This window comes from Trachypithecus francoisi, unplaced genomic scaffold (genome assembly GCF_009764315.1).
Source record: "Trachypithecus francoisi isolate TF-2019V2 unplaced genomic scaffold, Tfra_2.0 Lachesis_group12, whole genome shotgun sequence".
In the NCBI taxonomy this organism is placed as follows: Eukaryota; Metazoa; Chordata; class Mammalia; order Primates; family Cercopithecidae; genus Trachypithecus; species Trachypithecus francoisi.
Genome location: NW_022681457.1, coordinates 82,020,218 through 82,032,347, shown reverse-complemented (window position 1 = coordinate 82,032,347; position 12,130 = coordinate 82,020,218). Strand labels below are relative to the sequence as shown.

At 37.6% G+C, this 12,130-nt stretch overlaps 2 protein-coding genes across 4 annotated transcripts in view; both read left to right on the top strand.

Moving 5' to 3' along the window:
• The window catches only part of CCDC30 (coiled-coil domain containing 30), a 153,390-nt gene that overhangs the window by 25,113 nt on the left and 116,147 nt on the right, over positions 1-12,130 (top strand). For all 3 annotated transcript variants that reach the window (XM_033226837.1, XM_033226835.1, XM_033226834.1), the window contains 3 exons: positions 3,533-3,604; positions 9,315-9,430; positions 11,037-11,135. In XM_033226837.1, coding sequence (XP_033082728.1) covers positions 3,533-3,604; positions 9,315-9,430; positions 11,037-11,135 — 287 coding nt within the window. The remainder of the gene's footprint in view (positions 1-3,532; positions 3,605-9,314; positions 9,431-11,036; positions 11,136-12,130) is intronic.
• LOC117092767 (40S ribosomal protein S3a-like) lies at positions 5,041-5,580 on the top strand. The gene has a single exon (XM_033226862.1). It carries the CDS (start codon positions 5,118-5,120, stop codon positions 5,406-5,408), a length of 291 nt encoding a protein of 96 aa, XP_033082753.1. The 5' UTR covers positions 5,041-5,117; the 3' UTR covers positions 5,409-5,580.

Below are 12,130 nucleotides of genomic sequence, written 5' to 3'. Positions count from 1 at the left end.
TTGTTCCTGGTTTCTTCTGGCCTTTGCCCTGTGCATTCTTTCCCTTTGCTTCATCTTTTTGCTGTAGGAAATCTTAGCTTTGAGTATGAACATATGTTCAGTCTTGTGAGTCCTCTTAGCACATCACCAAATCTGGGGGTGATCTTGAGGACTCCTGGCACTCATATGATAGAATACTATCTGCCAGTAAAAAGGAAGGAAGTACTTATATCTGCTACATGGATGAATCTCAAAAACAAGCTAAGTGAAAAAAGTCAGACGCAAAAGATCATGTATTGTGTGATTCCATTGAGATGAAATGTACATAAAAGGCAATCCTATAGAGATAGGAAGTAGATTGGCATAGCTGGGCACAGTAGCACATGCCTATGTCCCCAACTACTTGCCACTTGGGAGGCTGAGGCAGAAGAATCACCTAGCCTATGAGTTTGAGTCCAACCTGAGCAACATAGTGATACCCTGTCTAAAAAAAAAAAAAAAAAAAAAAAAAAGGAAAATAGATTAGTGGTTGTCTAGGGCTAGGGATGAGAACTGGGATTGACTAAGTGGGTATGATTTTCTTAATAGGGTGATGGAAATGTTCTAAAATTAGATTGTGATAGTGGCATACCTGTAGATATACTAAAAACCACTGAATTGTCCACTTGAAATAGGTAATTTTTAAGGTATGTAAACTGTACCTCAATAAAGCTGTTAAAAATATAAGAACCGGGGGAAATAAGCATATTAGGTGAAAATCTAAGGTGGCTTCCAAGAGCCCCACCCCTGGTATACACACATCTTTTCCCAGTGATTCAACAAAATACAATCTAGATGCTGCTGTGAAGAGATTTTGTAAGTGTAGTTATGGTCCCAAACCAACTGACTTTAAAGAAGAGAGATATCTTGCATGAGCCTGGTCTAATCAGGTGAGCTCTTGAAAGAGTCAGGACATTTCCTGGCAAAAAAGATTTGAAGTGCCTGAGGGATTTAACATGAGGGAGACTCTTCATTAATGACTTAAAAAAAGAAATAATGACTTTGAAGATGGAGGAGATCACGTGACAAAGAATGCAGGCAGCCTCCAAGAGCCAAGAGAGACCTCCAACTGACAGTCAGCAAGGAGGTGGGGACCTCAGTCTTACACCCTCAAGGACTGAATTCAGCTAACAAGCTGAATCTTCTCCAGAGCCTTCAGAGAGAAACATAGCTTGGCCAACACCCTGATTTCAGCCTTGTAAGACTTTGATCACAGAACCCAGGCACACCATGCCCAGACTCCTGACCTAGAGAACTGTGAACTAGTAGATGGATGCTGTTGTAAGCCACTAGGTTTGTGGTAATTTGTTATACAACATTAGAAAATTAATATAATAGGTAAGGGTATAAGTGAAACAAGATTGACCGTGAGTTGGTGATTGTTAAAAGCTGGGTAACGGATGTAGGTATTACCATAACTCTGTTCTAGCTACTTTTGTATATATATGAAATCTTCCATCAGTAAAAAAGTTTTTTTTTTTTTAAATCTATGCTAACCAGACTTAGAAAGAGACTTAGAAATAGACTAAGAAAGTAAAACTGTTAATCTGGTAGAGAGATCTCAAGAAAAGTTACAACCAATACAATTTTAGAAATATTACTGGTTTAAGAGGACTATTGGAAAGCTACAACTAGCTACAATTTTCTTTTTTTTTTTTTTTCTTTCTTTTTTTTAGAGATAGGGTTTCACTCTGTTGCCCAGATTGGAGTACAGTGGCATGATCATCACTCACTCACTGAGTTCCTGGGTTCAAGTGATCCTCCTGCCTCAGTCTCATGAGTAGCTAGGACTGTAGGAATGTAGTGCCACAGTTGGCTAATTTTAAAATCTTTTGTAGAGAAGGGGGTTTTACTTGCCCAGGCTGGTCTCAAACTCCTGGCCTCAAGCAATCCTTATGCCTCAGCCTCCCAAGTGTTGTATAGGTGTGAGCCACTGTGCCCAACCCCAGAAAGCTATAGTTTTCAAGTATCTTCACAAACATGGCAGAAACTCACCTGACTATACAAGTTAATAAATTTGGTAGTCCGATATTATTTAAATTTGGAGCAATATATTTCACTATGTGTGCTATTCCAAAAATAGTTATTTTTTTTTTTTCAAATAGCAATTAAGTCAAATGTTTTCAGAACACCTGAAGTACCTCTTCAGAACTTTGAGGTTCACAAAATACAGTTTGGAAGCCCCTGTTCACATAATAAATTCTGAGCTCTCTTGTGTAGCAAATAAGGTCTTTCTGGTTTGGCCTCTGCCTATGTATCCAGCTCATATCCCACACTTCCCTAATTCTCTGCACTACAGACCAGGCAGTATTAGACTATATGTAGTTTCTGAACTACTCAGTGTTCCCTCCTATGTCATCTCCTTTGTTCTGTGCTACCTCCTGTATTACTCGTGTTATTCCCTCTTTGTAGAATATCCTTTCCACCTGCCCGCACTTTACTTTCCTTCTTCCATAGAGGAATACATTTGGAAAACTGTTCTTTTAGTAAAACAGAAGCTATTTCTACATCTCTGACTCAGTGTAAACAGACCTAGGTTCACATCCCAGTCATACCGTTTACTAGTTGTGTAATGTTAAGCAAGTTGCTTAACTTTTCTGAGTCTTGTTTATCTTATCTATAAAATGGAAACATGAATATCTACTTTGCAGCTTTGTTATGATGATACATTTATCTGGCACTGCTAGTTGCTGCTATGGTAACAGTAGTAGTAATAGTATTGCTATAGTTAGGAATACAGTTTTAGGTGAATCTGGTAGATTATCCTGGGATTTACTCTAAAGAACTGAGTGTTAACGGATGTAATAATAAAACCTTCACAATTGTGCTGATGAACTCTCTCTGTGGTTAGAAGTGACCTGTTATAAGATTCATGTTAGTCTCTTACTTCTGGGAGGTTCTTCATTCTGATAATATAGGAGATCCACCAGCAATATTGCTGGTGATGAGGAGTCCACAGGAGACAAAGGGATAAAACCTGAAGTAGAGAACCCAAATCCAATAGACTCCAATGCGTCATGTCTTCCTAAATATCATTGTGCCATCTTTATCCAATTCTCGCATAGTATCAAAAGCTATTTCCTGAAATTTTGTTATTTTGGTATTTCTAGCAGCTATTGGCAAAATTCTAAATATGACTGATTGTAGGAATTATTTTTACTTTTTTCTGGGTGTAGTTTCTTTTCACTAAACTGGTAGTACCATGCCTAAAAACTTTCAGCTTTTCCTATTGTTTACAGTGGTTTAAATTCCTCTTAATCATGAAATCTGATGGAGGAAACTATTAGGGAAAGACAACTACGAGATCAGATAATCAGGGATAGGGCTAAATAGAGGATGCAGTAGGAACGAGAGAAGTCTGGGAAAAGTCCCTGAGGAGCTGACATTTAAGCAGAAACTCCAGGGACAGTAGCCAGGTGAAAGAAAGTGTTCCAGAGAGAGAGAGAGTCATTTGAAATTTGATTATTATACTAATCATTTGTTCCTTATACAAATATTTTGTTTCTTTTTTTAGATTCTGCACTTAAGAAGGCTGAACTAGAAATTGACAAATTGAAGGAAAATTTGGTAAAGCAGAAAGAAAATGGTAAGTCATTCTAGAAGATATGATAATTATTATTTAGTAGCCAAGAACGGTGGTACATGCCTGCAGCCCCAAAGACTTGGGAGGCTTGGGCCCAGGAGTTGGAGGTTGCAGTGAGCCATGTCTGTGCCACTGCACTCCAGCCTGGGCAATAATGCAAGACCTCATCTCAAAAGAATAAATTTTTTAAAAAATTATTATTTAATAATAATACATTAATAAATAATATAATATACATTAATAATAGGTTTTAAAATAATAATATTTAGGAATTAAAATAATAAGTACTACTACTATTATTACTGTTGCTACTACTGTTATTATTACTACCACTACTACTACCATTTAGTAGTGACAGGTACTAAGTGCTTACTAAGTGACAGGTACTCTGCCAGGCACTTCACATGCTTTATCTCTAATCCTCACAACAGTCTGTGGCCATACCACCCTGAACACACATATCTCATCTAATCCTCATAGCAGTTCCAAGTAGTGAGTAGTAGTATCCCCATTTCTTAGATAAGCAAACTGAGTCATGGCAAAGTTAAGTGAGTTATCCAATAGCTACAATAAGTATCAGAGCTGGTATTTGAATCTTTATATGTCTGACTCCCAAACCTGTGATCAACACTAATCATGCATCTTTTACTGGGACCACTGACACCAATATACTTTAAAATGCATTTAACAATACTTTATACATATTTGTTCACTGGGAAGCCAGTAGGCTTGAATCAGTGGTGAATTAATCTGACCCTAGCTTGCCTATATAAAAATGCTACCAGTTATCAATAATATAATGAAATTTGAATATTTTAATGGTAACAGCTAAAAAATTTTTAAATATGTTTACCAGTTTTTAAATAATTCTACAACTAGGCATACCCTCCTTTTAAAAATGTATGAATACAATTATAAAATGAATACTGCTTTCTTAGTAATTAATAGAACAAGTAAACAGAAAAAAATCAGTAGGGATATAAAAGCCCTAAAAATACTAGCAATCAAAATGACCTAATTGATATTTATAGAAAATTTCACCAGAACACACATTCTTTTTGTATACCCATGAAACATTCACCAAGAGAGACCATCCTGGTGGAACTGGAGGTCATTATGCTAACAGAAATAAGCCAGGCACAGAAAGACAAACATTGCATGTTCTCACTCATATGTGGAATCTAAAAATCAAAACAGTTGAACTCACCGACATAGAGAGCAGAAAGATTGTTACCAGAGGCTGGGAAGGAGAGTAGAGGGGCAGTTTCAGCGGGAGGCAGGGAATGGCTAATGGCTAAAAAAAGAAAGAGTGAATAAAATCTAGTATTTGATAGCACAACAGGGTGACTACAGTCAATAATAATTTAATTGTACATTTTAAAATAAAGAGTATAATTGGATTGTTTGTAACACAAAGGATAAATACTTGAGGGGATGGATAACCCATTTTCCATGACACGCATTGCATGCCTGTATCAAAACATCTCATGTAGCCTTTGGCTCTGTGAGCAGCACCATGGCTGTTGGCAAGAACAAGCACCTTATGAAAGGTAGCAAAAAGGGAGCCGAAAATAAAGTGGTTGATCCATTTTCTAAGAAAGATTGGTGTGATGTAAAAGCACTTGCTATGTTCAATATAAGAAATATTGGAGAGATGCTAGTCACCAGGACTCAAGGAACCAAAATTGCATCTGATAGCCTCAAGGGTCGTGTGTTTGAAGTGAGTCTTGCTGATCAGCAGAATGATGAAGTTGCATTTAGAAAATTCAAGTTGATGCTGAAGATGTTCAGGACAAAAACCAACTAACTTCCAGGGCATGGATTTACCCGTGACAAAATGTGTTCCATTGTCAAAAAATGGCAGACCATGATTGAACCTCACGCTGATGTCAAGACTACCGATGATTATTTGTTTCATCTATTCTGTGTTGATTTTACTAAAAAGCACAACAATCTGACACAGAAGGCCTATTATGCTCAGCACCAACAGGTCTGCGAAATCCAGAAGAAGATGATGGAAATCATGACCTGAAAGGTGCGAATGACTTGAAAGAAGTGGTCAATAGATTGATTCCAGACAGTACTGGAAAAGAGAAAAGCTTTGCCAGTCCAGTTGTCTTCTCCATGATGTCTTTATTAGAAAAGTAAAAATGCTGAAGATGCCCACGTTTGATTGGGGAAAATTCATGAAGGTAATTGTTCTGGAAAAGCTACTGGGGATGAGACAGGTGCTAAAGTTGAATTAGCTGATGGATATGAAGCATTGGTCAAGAATCTATTTAAAGTTCAAAATTTAGGCCGGGCGCGGTGGCTCAAGCCTGTAATCCCAGCACTTTGGGAGGCCGAGACGGGCGGATCACGAGGTCAGGAGATCAAGACCATCCTGCCTAACACGGTGAAACCCCGTCTCTACTAAAAATACAAAAACTAGCCGGGCGAGGTGGCGGGCGCCTGTAGTCCCAGCTACTCGGGAGGCTGAGGCAGGAGAATGGCGTAAACCCGGGAGGCGGAGCTTGCAGTGAGCTGAGATCAGGCCACTGCACTCCAGCCCGGGCGACAGAGCGAGACTCCGCCTCAAAAAAAAAAAAAAAAAAAAAGTTCAAAATTTAAAAAAGAGAGGCCATCCTGGGCCATAAAGTAAATCTCTGTGAAAAAAATGAATACAAATTATGTTCTCTGATCATAATGGAATTAAACTAAAAATTGGTAACAGAAGTAAGTTAGTTGGAAATATTTGGAAATTAAAAAGATTTTTTTTTTTTTTTGAGATGGATTCTCACGTTGTTGCACAGGCTGGAGTATAGTGGCATGATCTCGGCTCACTGCAACCTCCGCCTCACAGGTTCAAGCAATTCTCTGCCTCAGCCTCCCGAGTAGCTGGGATTACAGGAACCTGCCACCACGCCCGGCTAATTTTTGTATTTTTAGTAGAGACGGGGGTTCACCATGTTGGCCAGGCTGATCTTGAACTCCTGACCTCGTGATCCACCCGCCTCAGCCTCCCTAAGTCCTGGGATTACAGGCATGAGCCACTGCACTTGGCCTAAAAAGATATTTATAAAAAGGCCATGCTTTCGGAGAAAAAAATTAAGAGAGATATTAGAAAATATTTTGAATTGAAGAAAATGAAAATGCAACAATATCATCATTTCTGTGACATAGCTAAATCAGTACTTAGAGGGAATTTTATAGTATTTAATGCTTATATTAGAAATCAAGAAGGACTCAAAATAATCTGAGTCTATACCTCAGAAACCCAGAATAAGGTAAGCAGAATAAGAATATTAAAATATAATTAAATATAATAAGAATAAGAAGAATAAGAACAGAATAAGAAGAGAAAATTAAATCCAAGGCATGCAGAAGGAAGGAGATATTAAAATAAGAGTTAAAATCAACAAAAGTGGCTGGGCACGGTGGCTCACGCCTGTAATCCCAGCACTTTGGGAGGCTGAAGCAGGTGGATCATGAGGTCAAGAGATCAAGACCATCCTGGCCAAGATGGTGAAACCCTGTCTCTACTAAAAATAAAAAAATTAGCTGGGCGTGGTGGCACACGCTTGTAAGTCCAGCTAACTCAGGAGGCTGAGGCAGGAGAATTGCTTGAACCTGGGAGGCAGAGGTTGCAGCGACCCGAGATAGTGCCACTGCACTCCAGCCTGGTGACAGATCGAGACTCCATCTCAAAAAAGAAAAAAAAAAAGTCAACAAAACTAAAAACAGAACCACAATAGAGTAAATCAGTGGAACCAAGAGCTGCATCTTCAGAAAGAACAACATTGACAAACTTTTAACTAGATTGGTCTTGAAAAAAGAGAGAACTCACAAATTACCAATATAAAAAATAACAGAATATTTCTATAGAATAAAAAGATAATGTGGGAATATTATGAATAACTTTATGCCAATAAATTGACGACCTGGATGACGTGGACACATTCCTTAAAAGACACAAACCACCAAACCTCACCTGAGAAGAAATAGCTCTAAATCTATGTAAAGAGACAGAATTTTTAGTTAAAAACCTTCCCATGGGCCAGACATGGTGGCTCATACCTGTAATCCCAGCACTTTGGGAGTCTGAGGGGGTGAATCACTTGAGGTCAAGAGTTTAAGACCAGCCTGGCGAGCATGGTGAAACCCTGTATCTACTAAAAATACAAAAAAAAAAAAAAAAATTAGCCAGGTGTGGTGGCCTATGCCTGTAGTCCCAGCTACTCAAGAGGCTGAGGCAAGAGAATCACTTCAACCCAGGAGGCAGAGGCTGCAGTGAGATTGCACCACTGCACTCCAGCCTGGGCAACAGAGCAAGACTCTGACCCAAATGAAAAATAAAATTAAAAATTAAAATTAAAAATCTTCCCATGAGGAAGACTCCAGGCTCAGATGGCTTCATTAATGAATTCTAATAAGAATTATTATTTAAGGAATAAATAATACTAAATTTATATAATTTCTTCCAGAAAATTGAAGAAGAGAGAATACTTCCCACCTTTTTAAGTGGCCAGTTAACAAAGAAGTACAGAGAATAAGAAATAACTTGTTGGGTAGTAAAATTAAATGCAGTATGTTTACCAATAATAGATTGTTAAATAAGTGACTATACAAGGCATACTTTGCAGATATTAAAGATGACATGGAGCCAAGTGTGCACTGACATGAATAGATTTCTGTGATATATTATCAAGTAAATAAGGCAAGTTGTAGAGTAAGATGTGTGGTATAATGTCATTTGGGTTTTTTATTTGTGGAGTCTGTGTGTGTGTGTACCCACAGGACTACTGTGAGCTGGTATATACTAGTATGCCAGTAAAGTTGTGAAGGTACTGGAATAATTCTGTGTTGACTTATAAGTAGCTGTTGTCCTGAGTCTTCCAAACATTCTTACCTGCCCTAATTGTCTTAGCTCCTTCCAGCCCCATGTCTTCCCAGCCACTAAAGAGATAATATTTAGCACAGCAAAATGTTCTCTAGAACTCTATTTCAGAGCTACATTCTTATAGATGAGGGTGCATGCTTAACCAGTTGTTAAATATTTTTAACATAACTTTGTCTGTTTGTATATTACTATAAATATATATATATTTCTGAAAATATTTACTGTGTGTTAAAAATATTATTTTGGGACATGGTACTAGCTGAAGGTGGGTTAAAAATATTCACTTTGAACAAAACCATGTAGTTTGATTAACAAAAAGCCTATGTTCCATTTGTGATCAATAAAAGTTGAGGTGTTAACACTTTACAATTTCAAGATTTACAATAAAGCTACAGCATGGAATTGTTCTAAGAACAGATTTGTAAATGAATGGACTAGGAGGTATGTAAAAGAGACAGGACTGAAAGGCATGTAGGAAGACCATTTTTTTTGGTCATTTAACTTTTAAAAGGTAGGCTAGGCTAAATTGTTTTAAAATTCTAGGTCCTAGAAGAACCTCTATTGCTGGAAACCCTACACTCAAAAAGTCCAATTCATTGGTCTGGTGTGAGTAATATAAAACTTTCTCTGTTGTTTCTTTGGGTTGGTAGAATATTCTAGGGCTAGACTTGAGAGCCTTGTGGCTCTCCTGCACAGAGAGTCAGCCACATATGCAGAGACATGATAGGACTAACAAGAAGGGCAGGCAATAGCACTTCCTTCGTTTTTAGAGTTAGTGTCCCTAAAACTAAAACTTTGATCCAGTTGAGTAAACTGTGTTCTTCTCTGTTTTAGATGCAGCTGACCTACAGAAAGCAAAGGAACACAATCAGAGACTGGATGAGGAAATTCTGGCTTTAAGAAATAGGGTTCGATCACTTGACTCAGAAAAAAAGGTGCTTGGTGAAATGGTAAGTTTAATTTACTTCTTAGAACTTATTTAAATGTGTCTACCATAACAATCAACAGCATAAGCAACACAGATATACAACATGTAAGTTGGTCTTTAGCAGGGACCAATACTGGTGGCTGTAACATCTCAGGGGGATGCCATGCTTTGACCTAGATGTATTCTATCAGTACTTACATTTTATACATTTTAACTACCTATGCTACACAGCAACATTGTTGCTATATGTAAATCTAGGATCTTTTAAATAAGGGATTAGATAATAGTTTATAGTTAACACATTCACCACATAGAAAATATTACTCTATTATATTGGATAAGTTTAAGATTATTAATACTAAATCTTTAATTGTTTATATTTTTAACCATTTCTTCTTAGCAATTTACTGATTTTTAAAAATATATACTTCCAAATTTTAAATACATCTCTTCAATTTTACTTTATATTCATTACATAATCATATATCTAATATCTAACAAAATACCTGGCATAATACTAGGTGCTTTAGAAATTTTTTTGCAAGAATGACTCAAGATCCATCAGGATGACTGCTAGCAAAACAATAGAGAATAACAAATGTTGGTGTGGAAAAATTGGAACCCTTGTGCATTGCTGGGGAGAATCTAAAGTAGTACAGCCACCATGGAAAACAGTTACTCTAAAAGTTAAATATAGAATCACCATGTGGTCTGACAATTCCACTTCTGGATATATGCCCCAGAGAATTGAAAACAGAGACTTAAACATATATTTGTACACCCATATTCATAGCAGCATTATTCACAATAGCCAAAAGGTGGAAGCAGCTCAGATGCTCATTGATAGAGGAACAGATAAGCAAAATGTGGTATAGCCATACAATGGAATATTATTCAGCCTTAAAAAGGAAAGAAATTCATACACATGCGGAAACATGAATGAACATTGAAGACATTATTCTAAATGAAATAATCCAGTCACAGAAGGACAAATAATATATGATAACACTTATATGACATGCTTAGAGTAGTGAAAGTCACAGAGACAGAAAGTATTAATAGAATGGTGGTTGCCAGTGGCTGGGGAGAGCGAGTAATGGAGTTATTGTTTAATGGGTATAGAGTTTCAGTGCAAGATGAAGAGTTCTGGAGATGGATGGTGGTAATGGTTGTACAACAGTGTGCCTGACAATGTGCTTAATAATATGCTTAATGATGCTTAATGCCACTGAACTGGTACACTTAAAAATGGCTAACATGGTACATTTTGTGTTATGTGTATTTTACCACAATAAAAATGCAATCATAAATAGAATGAATAAATAAGTGAAGATTGGTAAGTTGTCTAAGTCTTTGTAAATTTATGTATCTAACCCATTTATATATTTAATACATGTATGTATGCATGAAAAAGTTCAGGTAGGGTACATTCCAAGCAGTGTTATTTCTGGAAAGGGAGGAACAGTTGTAATATGAAGGAAAATACAGTTTTTTATTCTGTATACCTATGTGTTGAAGTTTTATAAGGACAGCATATTTGTATGTTACTTGTATAATTAAAAAACAAAGCAATGATTTATCCAAACAAAAATTGAGAAGTCTACAAGACTTATACTTTTATATTTAAGGTTGAAAGACTTAAAGGAGAGGTGTGTGAATCTCAAGAGAACAAGCAACTTGGAAACCACTCCCCTGGAAAAACTGTGGGTGGTGAACAGAGAGAACAGGTATTGTATTTTAAAGTCCTGTTCTTTCTGATTTCTAATTTTTGAGTTGCACTTTTACAGAGTATACTAGAGTAATTGGTGCTAATCATTTGCTACTCTTCTTATTGGGCTGTCTTTTTCTTTTTTTTTTTTGGAGACGGAGTCTCGCTCTGCCGCCCAGGCTGGAGCGCAGTGGCCGGATCTCAGCTCACTGCAAGCTCCGCCTCCCGGGTTCACGCCATTCTCCTGCCTCAGCCTCTCGAGTAGCTGGGACTACAGGCGCCCGCCACCTCGCCCGGCTAGTATTTTGTATTTTTTAGTAGAGACGGGGTTTCACCGTGTTAGCCAGGATGGTCTCGATCTTCTGACCTTGTGATCCACCCGTCTTGGCCTCCCAAAGTGCTGGGATTAGAGGCTTGAGCCACCGCGCCCGGTCAGGGCTGTCTTTTTCTATTGCTCAGCTAATTAGAGTGGAAGAGGAAAGAGGGCTACAGAGGATGTGTTTCTGTTCACTTCTTCCTCACAAAGAGCAATTAATTTGGAGAATATAGTAGATTGTTTCTCTGAAAAGAATCTTACGAAGATACAACCAATTTGAGCATATCATGGAGAACTAATAAGGTGTAGGCTCCAGTGTGTACAGTATCTACTATATTCAGCATGATCAGCCTCTGAAGTGGTGAGCAAAGCAATCAAACCCAAGACAGACTGATGCAAGTGCCAGGGTATATCTAGTAAAATAGTAGTTTTAATTTGCCTTTTGAGGGTGTCTTAATGACCATGAATATGTTTTGGCCATTTATATGTTCTTTTGTGAAGCATCTGTTCAAATCTTTTCTATGTTTTTAGTGGAGTGGTCTGTATTCTTAAAAATATTTTATGTTATTTTTATTATTATTATTATTTTTAGAGATAGATTCTCACTCTGTTGCCCAGGCTGGAGTACAGGGGTACAGTCCTGGCTCGCTGAAGCCTCAACCTTCCAGGCCCAAGCCATCTTCCTGCCCCAGCCTCTC